Source organism: Ctenopharyngodon idella, chromosome 7, assembly GCF_019924925.1.
Source record: "Ctenopharyngodon idella isolate HZGC_01 chromosome 7, HZGC01, whole genome shotgun sequence".
NCBI classification, from domain to species: Eukaryota; Metazoa; Chordata; class Actinopteri; order Cypriniformes; family Xenocyprididae; genus Ctenopharyngodon; species Ctenopharyngodon idella.
Genome location: NC_067226.1, coordinates 6,952,858 through 6,973,614, shown reverse-complemented (window position 1 = coordinate 6,973,614; position 20,757 = coordinate 6,952,858). Strand labels below are relative to the sequence as shown.

The 20,757-nt window shown below is 38.3% G+C and overlaps 1 protein-coding gene across 2 annotated transcripts in view; it reads right to left on the bottom strand.

Moving 5' to 3' along the window:
* The window catches only part of fam189a1 (family with sequence similarity 189 member A1), a 132,421-nt gene extending 112,768 nt beyond the window's left edge, over positions 1-19,653 (bottom strand). The window contains exon 1 of one of the 2 annotated variants that reach the window (XM_051898903.1): positions 18,393-19,653. In XM_051898903.1, coding sequence (XP_051754863.1) covers positions 18,393-18,617 — 225 coding nt within the window. In that variant the 5' untranslated portion in view covers positions 18,618-19,653. The remainder of the gene's footprint in view (positions 1-18,392) is intronic. The other variant, XM_051898902.1, reaches the window with a different exon arrangement.
* Positions 19,654-20,757: the final 1,104 nt, after the last annotated feature.

The window sequence follows — 20,757 nt, the reverse complement described above, 5'->3', positions numbered from 1 at the left end:
CAGAGCTAAATTATCTCCTCTTTAGATAAATTCCAGAAACAGGTTGCCTAAACACTACACTACAAAACTTGAACGAACGAACGAACGAACGAACGAACGAACGAACGAACGAACGAACGAACGAACGAACAATCCCGGCGGCCTTAGAAACAAGTCATTTAAGTGATTTAAAAAAAAAAAAAAAAAAAAAAAAAAGAAAGACAAAAAACCTACCACTTTAGAAGTTTGAGGTCAGATTTTTTTTTTTTTTGAAAGAAATGAATACTCATTCAGCAAGGACAGTAAATACATTTATAATGTTACACATTATTAAAACTAAGTGACAACACAGTATTCATTGTTTCAGAGCAGCAAATCTTATTATGAAATTATGTATGAAATTATTAGTGAATGAGGCCCAATGTTCCTCCACAAGTAACTTGCAATTTCATATTGTTTCACCACAAATGTTGACAGAGAGGCCATAATTCCATAGTATAGATTTAAACTACGGCAGTCCTGAGTTCTGACAGTATTTATTCTGCTGGTCAGATGTGATGTGATCACTGTCAATAACCACAAGTTCTTTCAAGAACTGAAGCGCTGTCATGACCATTGATCCCTTCCTCTACATTACTAATGGATAACCGTTTGACCTCTTGACCCACAGTATGTATACACTCGGCCTTCAGCGCTTGAATGCATCAATGTGCACATATCACTCTCCCCTGCTTGACAATCTTTTTCCGTCTCTTTAATTATAGCTCTCATTGAACAGTTGAGCTTGCTTGACTGTCCCACTATAAAAAAAAACAAAAAAACAATGTAAACATATTCAAATTCACACACTCTTATAATGCTAGCATAAAAAAATAAACAGCTTTGAATTGTGTATCTTTACCTTAATACTAATTTTCACCATCACTGTTCTGACAGCCACAGAGGTGTGAAGTAACGAATTACAAATACTCACGTTACTAATTCTGTCTTGACAATCAGGATAACGGTATGGTAATTGAGATTGGCATGGTAATGGATATGACAATGTTAATGTATTTGGTCTTGGCTGAATAGATCTGCTACGCCGCTGCTGCAGAGCTGTACCGAGACTTGCTACTGCCAATACATTCACAGACATTGCTGTGAGCATGTAAGACAAGCTTATGCCGCTGCACATATAACATACATGAATTAACCCCCGTAGCAGATCTATACAGGTGGAGCTGGGGAAGGAGGAGGGAGCCATCAATGCCAAATATATGAATGTTTGAGCAGCAAGCTCATTGGCCACTGATGCAACAGCAACCAATCAGCTGTGCTGTGTAGATAATGATGTGATCGCTACCAAATGAGTTAAAGACCCATCAGCCTGCATCGTCAGAGTTTCAAGCCAGAACTAGGTAATTAAATAGTTTTTAAATCAGAAATTGTACTTTTGAGTAGTTTAAAAATTGTGTACTTTTACTTGTTCATTTTAAGTGATGTAACTGTACTTTTACTCCGCTATTTTCCCTCCGTTTGTGGTAGTTACATGCTTGTTTTAATTTAATTTTTATTCATCAACGTGATTGGATAGGGAGAGAGTCATCGGTCTTGTGACTCTGTCACATCAAATCACGCAGATGGCGCCAACTGCTGTTAAACATGGCTGCTGTGGAAGCACATTCTTCAAGCATCAATTTAACTGAGATATCAGCATCTTCTTCTTATTTGAAGAAAAATGTTAAGGTATATTTTGGATTTCTGCTTACTAAATGATTTGTATATAGGCTAGCCTACCTACAGGGCTTGAAATGTGGTGCAAGGTTGTGGGTATTACGTACAATGTTAATAACTCTCTTCTTTTGAAAAAGTTTCCCTGGAAATACTTCCATATTAAATGCAAATTTCCCTTACAAATTACAGTGCTGCTTGAAAGTTTGTGAACCACTTGCAGAATCTGTGAAAATGTTTTAACAAAATAAGAGGGATCATACAAAATGCATGTTATTTTTTATTTAGTACTGTCCTGAGTAAGATATTTTATATAAACGATGTTTACATAAAGTCCACAAGACAAAAAAAAATAGCTGAATTTATAAATATGACTCAATTCAAAAGTTTATGAACCCTTGATTCTTAATACTTTGTGTGGTTACCTGGATGATCCATGACTTTTTCATGGCTTCAAGACTTTTTTTTTTTTTTTTGATCCATGTTTTTATGTTTTGTGATGGTTGTTCATGAGTCGCTTATTTGACCCGAGCAGTTAAACTGCCCAATATTCTTCAAAAAAAGTCCTCCAGGTCCCAAAAATTCTTCAGTTGTCCAGCATCTTTTGCGCATTTGAACCCTTTCCAACAGTGACTAGCTACACTTTTACTCTTACTCAAGTAGTTTTTTAGACAAGTACTGTAATTTACTCTACTGAAGTAATGCTACTGGAGTATATTTTTTCAGTACGCTTTACACCCCTGCATAGCCATAGCTCTACCAGTGCACTGCTGGTATTCAGAACACAGGTCACACCCTTTCCCAACAAGCCCACTTTACTAATCATGGCACAAAAGAGCAGCATACATCCAGCCTGCCATTGACGTGCCTTTGTAAAGGGCCACGCTTGGCTTATAAAGGCTCTTTGTGTCAAAGGGAAGTGGAGTGAAAGTATGGTGGCAAATCTGATTGTTCACTCATCTAGGATGAATACAGAACACCACCTGACCCGGGACGGTCCATTTATGGGATGTAGGTAAAGCTCGTACAGAGCGCTGACCTGTTGTCCTGGCTCCTGGTCCAGGAGTGTCAGTTGCCTAACTGGGGTTGTCTGTTAGGCTGCATTATTGCAATGCATTGACAGACAACATATAATTGGCTCAAAACATAATTTTTCTACTACTAAAATCTGCTGGTTTAGCAAATACACTACTGTAATGTAAATGTGAAGAATATAGTAAAATATAGTTTTTATATAATGAAGCATAGTGCACAGGGACTGTCAAGCTCCATAAAGGACAAAAGAGCACAAAAAAAAAATAAAAAAATTGTCCATATGACTTGTGCACTCTATTCCAAGTTTTCTGAAACCATATATTCTTTGTGTGAGGAAAAGACCCAAATGTGTTTTTTTCCCTGTTAAATGACAACCTTCCCGTTTGCCATAGTCTTAAATCTATTTGCATTATTTTTAACGTAAAAGCAAGCACGGCCATTTTTAACTTAAATATGGAAGGCTAACGGTGTCAGCTGCTTCCAGTTATTTTAGCTGCAGAAATATAATCCATTATTATGCTTGATGTTGCAAACTAGTGTTTGTTATCATGCTATTATAATTCATAATTTACTGTTTTTAGTACAAATATATTTACCGTTTACTGTGCTTTCTCTTCTAAGTATACACCTATAGCAGATAATGAATTGACAGTCTTACATTCACATTGTCAGGAAAAAGCTTACTTCCACATTGAAAAATAAGGTGGGAACCATTTGGCATCACTGAGCTATGGCAGAGGACAAGATCTCCTTTTGTGTTCCACAGTGGTCATAACAAATTAAATTCACACAGTTGAACTACTGCATGGCTTCAGAAGATTTGGAATATAGTGCATAATTCATAATAATTATTTACATGAGACTTTTAGGAACTTAACATTATTATCATTCATCACCATTCCAATTTTGTATCTCTATTTCTATTTCAGAAGAACAAATATAACACAGGGTCTGCACAACATAAAGATGAGTAAATTATGACAGAAACTTCAGTTTGGTGTCAACGATTCCTTTAACACAAACAAGAGAAAGAGAAAGCCTGACTGTTAAGTGTGAACAGAGGAACAATATAACACTTCATCAGATTTATATAAAACTTCATGGCACCTTTTCTCTAGTGTGAGAGCTAATGGTGTGTAAAAGCTCTCTGACATACACGCAGTCACTCTGACATTTTGTGAACAATTGTTTCCATATTGCTTATATGCCCAAGTGCACTCAAATTTCCCCTTTTTTTTTGTGGGGGAATGCAACTTGAAAATTCAACCTAGTCATCTTTGAGAACAAAAAGGGTCTGTAAGATTTTTTTTTTTTTTTTTTTTTTGGAAAAGGAGTTAATAAAAGGTGATCAAAATAAATGCATTTATAATGGTACAAAAGATTTCTATTACTTCAACTAAATGTTGCTCTTTTGAACTTTCTATTCATGAAAGGCTCCTGTAGAAAAAAAAAATGCATAACTGTTTTCACAAAAATATTAAGCAGCACAACTGTTTTTAACATTGATAACAATAAGAAAAGAGCACCAAATCAGCATATTAGAATGATTTCTAAAGGATCATGTGACACTGAAGACTGGAATAATGATGCTGAAAATTCAGCCTTTACCTTCACAGGAATAAATTCCATTTTAAATATATTACAATAGGTAACAGTCATTTTAAATTGTAAAAAATATCTCACAATATTACTGTTTTTACTATATTTTGAGCAAATATTTATTAGCTTTTTTAATAGCCCTGGTGAGCATAAGAGACATTAAAGCATAATACTGACCCAAAACCTTTGAACGGAACTGTAGATTCTGCCTGTATTGCATCATAATCCATTTCTGAAGTATTATGGTCAACACACACATACACAAACAATAAACAATAATTATAGTCACACAAATACACACACAAAAACAATACTGACTCAGACCGGCACACACACAAACCACTGCTCCATTTTTACCAGCCACAGGAAGTGTAAGAGATCACCACGCACAAGAGGGAGAACACAATAGGTCATCTTTGACTTTAAACACACAAATCTGTCATTACCTTCACAAGCACAAATATCTGCGTGACAGCCATATATGTGTGAGGTCTGCAGTTTGCGCATCTGTGGGGTTCAGGGTGCAGGAGAAAGGGGAGCGTACTCATTAACGCATCTGCAGTCCACAAGAAGAAAATGTCTTTTATTGCTTACGGGATTTATCACTCCGCAGCTGCAGCGCACCACAAGCTGCTGCTAAAACTACTGCCTCATAACAGCTCTGACTCATCCCCTGAGCTCACATACAGACACAATACACAACTCTTTAGACGCTTAGCTTCAATCTTTAACTGCATTGGGAGCAACAAAAGTTTGAAATGGATTTCCACAACAGTCTGCATTGGTATTTGAGAGTAATATTTCTTTCTCTTTGTCTTTGAACACTCCGCTACCTCTAATAACAGTCTGTGTGTGCATGTGGAATAGATTTCCACACTAAAAACAAGTAGTAACTTTCATCACGTCATTCAGGGTCAATATTTTAAGCCACCGGCGATGTAAAAAGTGAAATGTGTTGTATGTTGCGTTTGATCATCAGAACCCCGGTGCAGGTGCCCTAGCCAGATCCAAACATGTCTTAATGATGCATGACAGCCTCAGGAGCAGATCACTTTGACAGCAGACATTGAATGAAATCCTTTAACTCAGATCTGAGAGGCAGTAGGCGTCTGCACAAAGATCTGAGGTGCATCATCCGAGGCGCAGTCATCCAAAGCGCCCACTGCAGACGGCGGCAAGCAGCAGATCCTAGCCCTTGGCCTGTTTTTTTGATGGACAGCCCACCAAATGGAAGCTAATACCTCCGGAGTAAGGCTAACCATAAGAGTTGATCTTGTTATGCCAACTTCTCGGTTATGCCTCGGCTGGAGCCCAAGCTTTTTCATGCTAAAGCTCATTAGATTTATATTCATGCCCTTCGGCACAGATCAGCATACTGTATATCTGTTATTTGGGATCAATGTGTGTTATATGGTTTACAGAGTGAGGTGGGAAGCTGTAAAACTTTAATCCAATTCTTGCCTGCAGGTATCCTTACATAAAACTGATCTTTTGCTGTTTGTTAGAAAGTTATTCCATATACAATTGAGGTTTGTTTGCTTAGTGTCTCATCTGTGCTATTTTATAGTAAGGTTTAAAGAAAAAGCAATGAATAATAATAATTTTACAGCATTCATTACTTTAGGTTAAATGTTCATTTCTACATATACTAGAACATCTTTAAAGGGACAGTTCACCCTTTTGGGGAAAACTGTCATCATTTACTCACCTTCATATCATTCCAAAACTGTGACATTCTTCTTCAAAACATACAGTTTAGAAGTGGTTGAAACATTATTCAAATTATCTTTTAAGACCCTACTGACTGTCATTATATGGATGTTTTTTTGTTTTTCCTCAAAATATCTTCTTTTATGTTCCACACAGACATACAAATGCAGTTATACGGTTTTGGAATGACATGAGGGGGAGTAAATAATGACAGAATTTTAAGCTGCATAAATTAACATTAGGTATTATTATATAAACAAACATGGATTACGTATGAAAATATCGTATTTTAAAATTAACATTAAAAGGCACACTATGTAAGATTTCGCCACCAGAGGTCACATATTCAAAACAATATCAAAGGCGAAGCTTGATGACGCTATGAAGGAGAGTGGAACAATGGGAGATCTCGTCTTCACCATGCAGAGAAGTATGGAATTCACATATGAGGTAATGAATTAGTTTTTGTATTATCTGTACGTTTGATCACACTATTTTATGTCATCGTAATGAATTTGCTGCAAGGAACATGAAATTTAATGCTATATTAGCCTGCTACTGATATGTGACCATTTGTCAAATGATTTGTTGGGTTAATGCTGTGCAGTTTTACACGTTTAAAACAATCGTACTAAAAGTAAATTTCAAGTACAAACAAAGTGCAATATAACTGTATGTGTAATTTCATCAGCATAACCCACAGAATTATATAATTACGAACGCTTGATAGTTTTTCAAGTGAATCTACCTATGCATTATCAGCTGTCACATATCTGCATCTTGCACTGTTAATATGTGCTATTATTGACATTAATATATATTCAAATCATCTGTACATGATAATTATATGTACAATATAATTGGGGGGGGGTTGTACTCGCCAATGAATAATCGTGATCCATGATGACTGAATGACACAGCAGCGTGCTAGATGCTGTATAACCAACACTTTCGCATTTTGTCCACACGAGTTGCCATAGTTTCTACAAGCGGAAACCGGGGATAGCGCATATATTACGTCATTTATAGGTGACAATGACAAGGGACTAGCCATTATTTAAAATTTGAATTTCTCTGGATTTACAAATCCTTGGGAACTTTTGGGATAATGTAAGTACACAGCTACATGAAATATTTCACACTGTGCAAGTGGTTTTTGGATATTTTATTACAAAAAATTGTTACAGATTGTGCCTTTAAACAACAATAAAAAAGGTGTTAGTTCACTGTTAAGTCATGACACCTAATTCACTGATTACTGTTAACTAGCTGAACTTTTTTGTAAAGTGTTACACTTTTGTTTCTATAAAGGCGTGTGATGTGAGAAAACATGAGGAAATCCATGTCTGACAGGCAGGGGGCAAGAGTCATGATGGGATAGACAGTTTATGTAACTTTAAGTGATGGAGAGAAAGTAACAATAGCAGATGAGCAATGAGACGAATATTAGTAGCAGGGATAGTCTGAGTCCCTGGAGATGAGACACTCAAATGATAGGAAAAATGAGCCTACTTATAATAAAGAATTGCACAATGAAAATGAATTACTACTGACCGCTGACACCTGAACAGCTTGCAGGCTCACAGGGGAGCTCGTAACGTGCAGTGATTTCTGGGAGTGCACAAAAAATGAGGTCACCACAAAAGATTAATGACTGAGGTAGACATTACAATGCTGCACGATATACTCAAAAGAAATAACCAGGCGGGAAAAACATGCAAATCGATTCATTGATCAGAATCCATCTAATTAACTGATCTAGCACACTTTGTCAGAGAGGGGTGATTTAACTGTGAGTGGCGTGAGAGCAAATTCAGTAATGGAGTCTCCAGAGGAAAGTGATTGATCCGAAGAGGAGTGTCTAGTCTAGTGAGTGTAGGCATGAGCCCAACCGGCACGGACCCTTGAGATCCCGAATTAACTCATCCTTTCCCTGAAACCAAAATGTTACCACATACAAACTAAGAAAAAACCTCATCCACCCAAAGAAAACAAGTTTACTGCACTGAAACTGCAGATTTTGGTGCTTTTCCACTGCATGGTACAGTTCGGTATGGCACGATACGGCTCACTTTTTGGCGCTTTTCCACTGCATGGGACGGCTCAGTACAGCTCGCTTAAATAGTCCCACCTCGGTTGAGGTTCCAAGCGTGGCGTACAGATACTAAATGTGACGTGTAAACACTGCAGATCACTGATTGGTCAGAGGGTCGTCACTACCAGTTTCACTGGATTTGAAACACGAGACACCAAACCCCCTAGATTTAAATAGTAACAGCCACGGCAGTATCATTATTTCACGAAACGACTTGCTTTAAACGACTGTCGCAAGCAACCTGAAAAAAGAAAAGGCTGTATCGTGGTCAGTAGATGAGGTGCAGACTTGTTGGTAGACGAGGAGTGGATCCACGGCAGTAGAGGCGCGAAACTATACAATCAATCTATAATCCCACCCACTTTGAAGCGGTACTAAACTGCAGTGGAAAAGCCGTGCCGTACCGAGTTGAGTCTAACGGTACCACGCAGTGGAAAAGAACCATTTGTTACCCAATCTGTCCCTTTCAGGAATCAGGTGTACTAGCCCACCTGGAAATGAATGCATGTTTAAAAAGTACCAGTTTCATACAAATGACCAAATAAGAACATTGAAGTGAAGTGCTTCACGCGCTTCAACTGTGCTCATATTACACGTCAACTAGTCTCGCGGAGCCAGACCTTCAGACTGACGGCAGAAGGTCTGGACTCCATAGCTGCTTTCATTGGCCAAGGACCGCCCAGAGGCCATCTGACTGACATGTAAAGCAACCAAATGTAACACTGATGACCCTACAATAACAGACCGGTGTGTAAAACTCTTGGACGTATTTTAAAGAGTCTATAGGTGCTTCTCAATATCCCTCCTCGTTTCCTTGCTCCTCCGTCCTCCATCCTATGACTCGGAAAACGATCGAACTCAGCCATCTTGAAGGACATCTCAATTCTCTAATTGCACCGCGAGGAGGCGAGAAAACGAGGACTGAGGAAGCCTCCTGAGGAGTCATGAGCGAGGATACACAGGTGTATCCTTTGCGGAAGTCTTTCTCGTCGAGAAACCTGATGCATTGGTAAATTCTCCTTCCCCTTCATATCTGTCACAATAATTTAAATGTATGCTTTACTTTTGCAGTTTAAATAAACTTTACATCTCACATATTTCAACGGGGCATCTTGCTTTATTTAATATTAATTATAATTTTTTTAAATAACCAAACTTTACAACATATAGGTAGATCCCTTGAGTGCAGCTGATGACGCTTTAAAGTGACGCTAAAGGGAGCGAGGATATCATTTCACTTGATTCAATTCCTCCGTCCTTGCGTCCTTCCCTCGCATCCTGAAGGGGTGGAGCTAAGATGCGAGGAAAGGAAACGAGGATGCACAAATAAGAATTGAGAAGCACCCTATGCCGCGAATTTTACATACTTCACATACTCTTTGGCGTCACGGCATCTTTGTTTCTAGGCGGACCGTTAAAGAACGCGACACACACATCTCCAGGATATCCTATAGAATTCAACCAATTAGATGACGAATTTGAAAATCCTGAAGTGTATCCAGTTAAGTGCGCCATATGCATCAGACGTTCAGCCAGCAGTCCATGGGCGTGACGTCTGAGGCCGAGACTACACATCAACCAGACGTTCTCTTACTGTCTAATTTGGTGTTTCTAGGCCAGAATAAGCTGAAAGAGAACCAGAAGTTTTTAACTGGTAACATACTGCAGTGAGATTCAATTCTATGGAAAGAAATGGTCACAGATACACTCACTGTGTAAACTCACATTTCACATTATCTGTTTAGTGTCAGTTTTAGCGTTCTGCAGTGTGAATTAGTGTTGTGTTGGTAGCCATGTGAGCGAGGAAGCATTATTCTTTTAAGGTGTCGGCTATTGCACTTCCTTTAATGGCCTGCTATTTGCAGAAATTATGGATTACACATGGACTGCTCATGGAAATCTCATCTAAGTATGGCCACCTGCGCCTGAAAAGTTTCATTAAATGAGATCCATCCCACCTCCTCAGTCTTTAATCATGTTTCATATTCAGAAACAATTACGCAAGGCAATTTAGCCAACCCAGGAAATGAACAACTCCCATCCATGCCTATTCTCTCAGGCAAACTTGTAATTTACCAATTAGTATGCAAAGAGATTTTAATTCTTCCAGCTCCACACACAAACCACAAAGGCGATTTTTCCTCTTTAACTCCATGTCTAAACCATTAATCACTAATCAAAGCTTTAAATGATGCAGAGACCGACACTTGAATATGTACACAAGGTTTTACTGCTGGAATTATGCTCTTTTAATGGTAGATACTTATGGATGGAAAAACGGCAGAATTGCTCTTGCATTATCAAAACAGCCCGTGTCTTTTTATTGGTCCAGATCCAATCTCTGATTGCTCTAGCAATGAATATTTTTCACATGCTAAAAAACACAAAACCAATTTCCACCTAACAGTCGCATGCAGACTGTTTCATAGCAATTGTGTTCATTTAAAGACTGACACAACTGTAGACACCTGCTATCTTGTAGAACCGTGAAAATTTATTTCAGTTAAGGTGGAAATGCAAGCTTACTTTATATTATACGTACTGTTTTTTATTTTTATTATATATATATATATATATATATATATATATATATATATATATATATATATATATATATATATATTCTCTCTACATACCTATCTGAAACTAGGAAAATAAATAAGTAAATATATAAGAATGGAATCGGTTTTATTTTCTCAATTTTAGCCATAAAATACAATTTGCCAGAAGCTCCTCACAGTCCTCAGTGAGGAGTGAGAGAACGAAACATCTGTGTCCAGTGAACAGCCCTACCTCACTCCAAACAAAATGTGTTCTGCTGTTCTCTTTGTCCACCTTTCTCTGAACCTGGCCTTGATCCTGTTCTTCTCGTCACAATGTTTCAATGATCTCACTTTACAAATGTCTCTATGACCCATCAGCCAACAGACATCACTCAGAATGCAGCAAAAAGAAACAAGACAATAAGTATGACATATTGAATGCAATGCATAGGCAAGGATCCAAAATGGTGAGTAAGGCAACAGAGGCTCCTCCTCGGCAAAGTAAGAGATGAGTTCTGGAATGGAGTAAACAATGGTGACCACAATGAAATGAGCTGATTAAACTGAGCTAGGGAGAAATGACAGTGTTTTTATTTGCGGGAAATGCTGGAATGAAGAAAAGACAGGGATGATTTAGAAGAGCTGAAAGGAAAAGTTAAAGGAACAGTTCACCCGAAAAATGAAAATTCTGTCATCATTTACTCCCCCTCAAGTTGTTTCAAACTTATATAAATTTCTGCTGTACACAAAAGGAAGATATTTGGAAGAATGTTTGTAACCAAGCAGATCTCGTCCACCATTGACTACCATAGTAGGAAAAAAAAATACTAAGGTAGTCAATGGGGGGGTGAGATCTGCTTGGTTACAAACATTCTTCCAAATATCTTCCTTTTGTGTTCAGCAGAACAAAGAAATTTATACAGGTTTGGAACAATTTGAGGGTGAGTAAATGACAGAATTTTCATTTTCGGAAACTATCCCTTTAAGGTTTTCCTTAAAGTTAAGAACTGGAATGGAATATATCACTCATTTGGAAATTCTGAAAATAAACCCAGTCTCGCACTCATTATCGCATGTAGACGTAATACATGCCCTCCCACCCATCATGATTAAAAGTCAAATTTAGACTGCAAAGCTTCAGTGTCTTGCGTGTGAAACCACATGATGCCCACACATGGACTCCTACATAATCATGGGTCACACATATATTAGTACTGCATGGTAAAGAAAAGCTTAACTTTTGAAAACAGAACTTCAGATTCTATAAGCAGGAAGCCTGTGGAGTTTAATGATTTCCTCCTGTTCTACATCTCTACAGCTGTGTTACAGGAGTTTGATGCTTGACAAATGTGCAGAGTGTCTCTACAGCAGAAGCTCATACTCAGCTGGATGAGAAGCTGACATCAGACATTTCAGAACGTGGGATCAGATAATAAAATGTGAACTTCTGTCTAGAGACCTCTATTTTAGTAATGCACAGATCAGTACGTTTTTTTATTAACTTTAATTTTACATTTTTATGATTTAATTATTAGCCACAGTTTCCTAATGGACAATGAAGTTTGGGAAACCCTGGTCTAGCTCACTTGTACAGTAAATGAATGAGAAAACACGTTATCTGTTATCGTGATCTGCACTTTCTCACTCACTTGCTCTGTGGGAGTTTGTGAGGAGGCAGCTAAATAAAACAAAATTCTGAACCATTACACACAGTACACATAATCCTTTTTCTCAACCTTCCCCTGTAATGCTTTTAGAAGGACTCAGCGGTGCAGGGCACATGAAAGTGAAGTAGGTGCATTCAGAGGACACATTAACACACTACTGCAACAAAACACTGGCAAACAATAGTGCACCACGGCACACCCCTTGAGTGTGTTTATCCTAAACCGCATGCCGCGTGTAACTGTCAGTCAGCTTTGCCCATGTTGCTAACTTACTCCCCAAGTCCCCAAAGAGAGCGCAGCAATGAATTTCATCCCAGAGTGGTCATCCAGAGCAGCAGGGCTACTTCAGATTGCCTCCTCTCTGTGGGGGATAATGGGAAAGAGTGCACCTCTGGACAGCCCTGGAACAGGATTTCCTCTAAGCTGGTAACTGAGTGAGGATTTATACAGAAAGTGAGAAGGTTTTGTGAGATGCTTTGCTGGAAATCTACACTGATGCAAACTTTACAAAATACACACATTCATACATGCAGTATACTCCAAGGCAAGGGTGTCCAATCTTGCTCCTGGAGGGCCAACATCCTGCAGATTTTAGCTCCAACCAGCTCTAATACACTTGCCTGGAAGTTTCTAGTGAGTCTGAAGACCTTGATAAGCTGGTTCAGGTGTGTTTAGTAAGGACTGGAGCTAAACTCTGCAGGACAGTGGCCCTCCAGGAGCAGGTTTGGACACCCCCGCCCTAAGGGAATGACACAAAGAAGACAAAAAAGGTATGTACATCTGCAGTTATAATCAAGATATAGTGAATTTTTGTGTAATCCAGCTAAAGTATTTCAGTTCGAGTATACAATGCATAACTGACTATATAAGAAATGAATACACGCTGCACTTCTGTTTTTCTGGAGTGTTCAATGTCGAGGCCAACTATAGTCCGATTAATGTGTAAACATGCTATATGAAGCTGAGCCACAATCACATGATCAAGGTCCGATTATAGACCTTATGTTGCCCTGCCCCTTTTCAGTGCTGTGCTCGTTGTGTACCGGTTTGTATTTCCACAGCATGACGGTAAGATCTTACGGATTTATGAATGAACTGCTCATTTTAAAAACTTTCCAGTCTACTTACATCCGTTTCAAACATTACAATGCTCATGATAACTTTCGTTAACTCTACAATAAGTAAATCCACTTCGCCAGCTAATTACTCTTCGACAGCGATACCATAAAAATATACAGAAAAAACGGAAGTTCAAACACAATATTCTGAAGATGGCAGTGCGCTTGTTTCTCTGGCGCATAAAACCTTTGCATGGATGAATTGTTGACAATAAGGCCGGTAACATTCATTAAGGAAAATAGGGTAGGTATTCAATTCATGCTGACTTAAAAAATGGATTTTTTGCTTTGGTATGACTGAAACTGAACATTTAAAATGCATGTAATTGTACTTATTGACAAAGACAACATGGGTTTGAGTGTGCATCACTCAAACACACACTAAACAGTGCTGGGTATTTTTTTCCAGTTTGGTGTTGCTATTTTCAACAGGAAACAGTTCAGGTCTGTGTGGAATGTGATATGACAGAGGGCCATTTCATATTAGCCTGTCAGGACTCATTTAGTTACCCTGATGACATGTCTGTTTCTGGCTGTCAGAGTTCCAACACCTTTCTGTCATAATCCTACCAACACTGAAGATTCTCTCCGTCAGACGGTGATGGCCTTCGAATTAAAGAATCTGTTTGAATAACAAAACGGCTTGTTGCATAAAGGAGGAGAAGCACGAGTTAAATTCTCACATGAAGGTGGATTAACAAATATAATTCTGTGCACACAAAAATTCACAGTCCTCCTGCTGATCAAGCCTCCCTGCTGTGGCCAGAGACTTGATGCAGGCTCTCTCGTGTCTTTCTGATGTTACAGCAAAGACAGGGGGATGAGAGATGAGGGGGAGGTGGCGAACATGAGCAGCAGAAAGCAGAGAGAAAAGATGTAGAGGTTCTTAACATGACCTTACCAGTTAACCTTAAGTCTTACCAGAAAAAAAAAGCGTGACACTTTTTTCTTTTTTGACCCTTGGTTGGTTAAAATGAATGGTTAAAATTAATTGAGAATACCTCGTGTCTCGTGTGTGTGTATACAGTATATACATTACTCACACACACACACACACACACACCCGAGGGGACTTAATACACACAATTCTACCGTTATATTTAGCACTACAGCATAACCTCACACAAAAGCTTCTGCTATTTTTCTTTTCTTTGTTTTAAGCAGTGACAGCAGTATCCTACAGTGTAACATGATCCACGTAAAATTATATTAATTCTAATTGTTTTATTTAAAAAAAAAAAACTAAAAAAAACAAACAAACAAACAAACATGAACATCCACCTTTAGGACCTAATATTACTAGAGAGATTTGTACTTTGTAAAAATTTGTAAAAAAAATAAAAAATAAAAAAAACATTTTAAAATACCACAAATTATTTAAGTGAACTGCAAAAAACCTAAAAAGCGATTAAAAATGGTGAAAAGCAAAAAAGAAGGGTGACCAGTCCTAGCACCTAAAATATACAATATTTAATACTATTTAATACCATAATACAGCACTTACCATTAAATAATTAAAACGATACAAAGCATGGATAAAGATGCATTTTGAAATCTGCTTCATAAAAAAGAAGCTGTCCAATACCAGCTGATTAACATTAAAAATGAAATCATTATTGGTAAAATAAATAAATTACTTATCAAGCAAATATATTGGGCATCCTGATAATATAAAAAGACTGGTGAGATATAATAAATGCAGATAAACAGAAAATCAAATAGATGGACTCACTCCAATGATAAAGGTGCTTTATTGGTTCTATGAAGAAGAACCTTCAACATCTATGGAAACTTTCCACTGCACAACAGGTTCTTCACGGTGGAAAAAAAGATTATTAAAATGTTTTTCACACTAAGAAAAAAAATGGTTCTTTTAAGAATTGTCACTGAGAGGTTATTTGGGGAACGAAAATTGGCCCTTCTATGGCATCACTGCAAAAAAAAGAAAAAGAAAAAAAAGAAAGAAAGAAAGAAAGAAAAAAAAAAAAAACACCTTTTTTTTTTTTTTTTAAAGAGTTTTCTTATAAAGTGACCTTGCCAACTACTGGCCTGGCCTGCATAATACAGTGTTTTTAATCATTTTCGCAGACCTGTGTGAACAATGTTGTCCGTATGAGAAAAATGCAAGGAAAACTTTTCCATTTTTAGTCCGTCATAAGTAGGTGATCAGATGACTGATGTAAAGAAATGGCAGCAAAAATACATTTTGAAGAATTCAAACCATTGCATTTCCCCCCTGCACTATGGATAAGTATTTTTTTCATTTTTTCATTTCAAGTACTGATAGGTCTCAAAAACAAGTATTCAGGGGTGAGGCGTGTCCATCATGGTGATGAAAAATGAAAATATTTTAATTTAAACAATAGAAAGATGACATGAAAGTATGCCGATCAAAATATCAAAAATATGACTAGAAAAATAACACTGCTAGATTATCAATAAAGCATCAATGTTTTCAAAAAAGAAACATCTAAAAGGAATAGCTGATAGGTGAATAGGTGAAGCTGAACAGCAGTAAACTGAAGCCCTTTCTACATGACATTAATCAGATATTCTACACAACATAAACATAACATTACAGCTTGCATCAGCATAAAAGAACGCAAATACAAGTGAACTTGTTACGTGCTAACCAGAATATATAACTCCGGTTGTGTATGCGATCTTCCAGTAACAACACGCTGAGAAACAGGCAACTAAGGGGCTGTTTACATGACACCATTTTCAACTAAAAACTGAAAACTGTTTATGCGTTTTTGCCATTCATTTACACAGCAATGCCGTTTTATGGGCCTGAAAACGCAAATTTTAAAAACAGGTTTCAAAGTGCACGTTTTTGAAAATGATACTGTTATTGTCTCCTTGAAAAACTACAAAAACGCAAATTTGTAAAAACGGTGACGTCATGCGCATGCGTATTACGTGTTCAGTCTATAGGCGCGTAGTGTTTTTTTACAAAGTGACCTCGCCAACTACTGGCCTGGCAACATAATACAGCGTTTTTAATTGTTTTTCGTGGATCCGTGTGAACAGAAATAGTTTTGACAACAATGTTGTCCGTATGCAAAAAATTGTACATTTTAGTACATTGTCATCATGTAAACATACCCACAACATTCTATAGTGTTCTCATCATAATATTATGTATGGCAGATTGGCACTGCACATTTTGCACTTAACTGCATTATTATTTATGATCAAAGTGATTCCAGCCATCACTGTGTGCTTTCAAATCCATATTTCACTTTATTTCGCCGGTCTGAACGGCATACTGTCCAAACACTAACCAATCACACAAAATGCCGCAATAACCAATCAGAAAAAGAAAGGTGACCATAGTCTTTATGACTCGAGTACTCGTGCACATCCCTATCCTGCACAAGGACAAGCACACATGCTGTTCATCCCGCTGCTCCGCTCACTCAGGATCACACCATTAATCCAGACTCTGATTGGCAAAAGTAATTCTGCAGAGCTCCATTATGCATCAGCCGCCCAGTCCACTCCTGTGAGGAGAACAGCATGTTCACCAACTCGCTGGTGCTTTGACATCAGGCCTGGACACACAGCCATCTGCCTCCCACCAGAACCCAGAGGTGCAAAATCTATTACAAAACCCTATTAGATATTTAGAACCAGCTAATCGCCCCTGCACCTATACATAGACACAAATCCATGAAACGCACATCAAATCATACTGATAACAAGAACCAGCTGAGCTTTCTGACAGCCACACGTTTCCTTATCTGCTGCATGCACTACATCAGCGTCTGGAGAATGATCACCGAGCCCTATTGTTTGAACTCTGACCCCAAGGCGAGGTTATCTTTGTCACCACATGTCCCTGTCCCTTCTATATTACTTTTCACAACCATAATTAACACCAGTGAGATTTTACATACGCTGTATGGGTGAGGGGGCTTGAATCAAGGGTGTGTGACTTCATAAATATTTACAGTTGCCGGAATTAAATTTTCAGGTGTTGATAATACTGTCCTACAGAAGTTCGTTGTACGGTGCCTGGTAAAGATGAATCAGAGGGTTGTGCTTGTGTGAGCTACTTGATGAGGAACAAAAAAAAAAAAAAAAAAAAAAAAATCACACTGCGTTTTACTTCAACCAGTCTTCATCTCCCAAATTTCAGAGATTCTTTCTGAACCAAGTTGAAATCTCAATCTAATTATCAATAAAAATAGAGCATGCCAAGCTTTTTGAAATCAGCAGGGTATAAACAAATAAACAAGAATGTAAAAAATGTGCAACAACAAACAATATGTTCAACATGCTAGATACAACTAGATACAACATTTATCTGTACATAAAAAAGACAATTAGATGAAAAACTATGGCAGTAGTATAGGACACACTGCATTAAATATGTATATCCATCTCTAAAGTGTGTACTGTGGTCAGTGACGGTGAAAAAGATTGGCTCTTATTGTGATTAAATAGTAGAATTATTCCGGTCTTAAAGTCTGACAAGGATGCATTAAACAATACTAGTCAGAAACTAACAGTCTGTTGAAACATTTTCCCTCAGAACATCAACAGGCATGAGTGAAATGCGCATGAATTTGTCTGATGTCCTTCAAGCATTTGGGTTCATTCTGCTGCATTATAAGAGGTAATTCACCAGCCACAGCCTTTCATAGGTGAGCTCACCTGAGCCCAAGCAATAAACCCGCTTCAAAGAGTCCCCCTTCCTCCCGAATTATTTATAGGCCATTTAATTTGGCATTTGGTGAATAGCCTACTGTACCGCAGGCTCTCGTTGATGAGCTGGAGAATTGAATTATAAACTAAGAATCGTGCGCGCGTGAGGTGATTGCTGACTCTGCAGTTGCTGAGGGTCACAAATGGCGCGTAATATCACCTCTCTGTTAAGGGAAAAGTCACAAAAATACATGATTTTTCAAGGATAAAGACAACTTACCGAGAATCCAGCCCAAAAGGGACACGAATGTCTCACCCTCGGAGATGTAGTAAGGGCCAAAGCGGCGAAACTGACAGCCAAAATGAGACTCCCGAGCACCATCTGTGAAACTCCCAGAGAAAGCATGATGCGAGTCCGGGTTCGAAACTCCCTCAGCCGGGAGAGACTGCGGGACAGAGACACCGGGCTCAGAGAGCGACCCCTCGGCATTGCACTGACGGGCATGGTCACGACTAAACAGTTTAAATGAAACCAAAACTTGGGTTAAATCAGCGAGCTTCGGGTTTACAGAACACCTCTGGGTTTAGTCTCTCCGACATCCACAAAGTAAAGATGAATGCATAGCGTGTTGCCAAGACGCGCAGACCATCATCCTGTTACACGAGGAACCTCACGATGTCCTACTCTCACTGTTCTGAGGATAAGTGCGCTGTTTTCAAGCAGGTGTTTTACTGAGCGTTATCCAGAATCATTTCAATAAGACAAAGAGGTAAGCTTTGCGAAAACGCGCGCTGTATGGTCGCCCGCTTCGAGGAAATGCACGGGATAGGTGATCCATCAAATCCGTTCAGCCGTGACAGTCCGTTAATGAAATCTCTCACGGCTCTGAACGGAGAACGTCTAAATAGCAGCGCTCGTGTTCAAAGGAACGAACTTCACATCTATCGCGTGTATGTACGGCTGCAGCGCATGACGCGGTCTGAGGTTCCACGACGCGTTTCCAACGTCCGACTCCCGTGAGAAAATGTTCGCTCGATCTTTGAGTAGAGCCGCAGCCCCAGCCTCGCGCTAGTAGTCTGTCAGTTAGATGTGTGAGCAGGTGCTTGGGGTAGAGGGGATGAACTGACGTTCCGCCGTATGTAGATTCAGATGGATGGATGCGGGCAATGAACTCGTTTGTGGAGCCATAAAAGCCAGAGTCCGTGAATGAATGATATAATGAGCCTACCTAATCTTACTTATTATTCATATTGTTACTTTTCATTAAACTCGCTTTAAGACTAAGCTTTTGCGTTCGGTTAATATGCCATTTAAGCAATGACACTGGAAAAAGAGTGCTGCTGTACCGATTATTAGCAGCATCAGTACTACTGCACCATTGTGAGTGTCATGTGTAATACAAGTTAAATAAACAAGTACTTGGTATCCGGTAACTTAGGTTTAAGACCAAAATAGGATACTTTAGTTTGTATATTTATTAATTAATAAAAAAGTCAAAGCATAAAGCTTCACGTGCCACCTAGAAACGCACAGACTGAAAGCAAAGCAGGTCTGGAACCACGTATGTGAATGGAGCGGAGCGACAGAGATTTTCCCCTCCCCAGATCAAGGCGTTCTGTATTGAGTCTCCTGGAGTTCCATTCCGGGTTTTTCATTTCTCACTGCTCTGGACAGCGAGAGAAACCCGTTCTGAGCTATCATGAGCCAACGATCTGACAAATTCACTTTACTCTGCGTCGATTTGTGAGATAAAACACCAACGTTTCGACTAAACAAATAGCTCTTCGCTGACCTATTCGTGTAAATCTCAATTAACACTAAGAAGAGAAGTGGCACAAGCGCCGAAACGACCCAACACTGTTAGTATGCTTGAAACGCCGATCAACCAATCAAATGTTTATATCCGGCCAATCACATTTGAGGACCGGAAAAGTTGTATGAATATACTATAAAACATTTTAATATTAACCCATTTAATCCAATTATTAACATTTATGACCAAAAATTACTTATGAGTTTGCATGAAAAATAGTTACGTATTTTACAAACGAACTGTGTATTGTACATTAAAATGCAAATTGTTCTGATTTCTTGTGAACATTTTTTCACGGCTGGAGTAAATAGCCACATTACCGCCAGACTTGTTTAATTCCAGTTTGAGCCTCTGAAAGATGATGTCTATGTCAAGTCTCCTTAAAAGGAAGCATGTTTTAATATACAGAGACCAAACTACCATGTTTGGTACATGTAATATTTACAGGGTCTGTAGTTAATGTCTTTAATATAGCTCTGTCTCAAATATATCATTATACATGTAAACATGTCACATTTGTTACCAGAGTAAAAATTAAAGCCATTTTTTAAATTTTAAGGCCATTTTCAATGGCATAATTAACTGACTGATATTTTATAAAGATTTAAAACTACTGACACATGAAACAGGCATTTTGCCTGATAGTAAAATAACATTATTATTAATTTCTTTGCGTGTTGACTCTCCCACCAGTTAAAATTGAGAGGAATAAAACACATTCTTAAGTTTCATTATTTCTTTAAACAAGGCATGCAGTTTCATTGGGCATTCAATGAGAAGATGTGATCACTTAGTTGGGTTTTATTTAATCAATCGACTAAAGGTACAGTA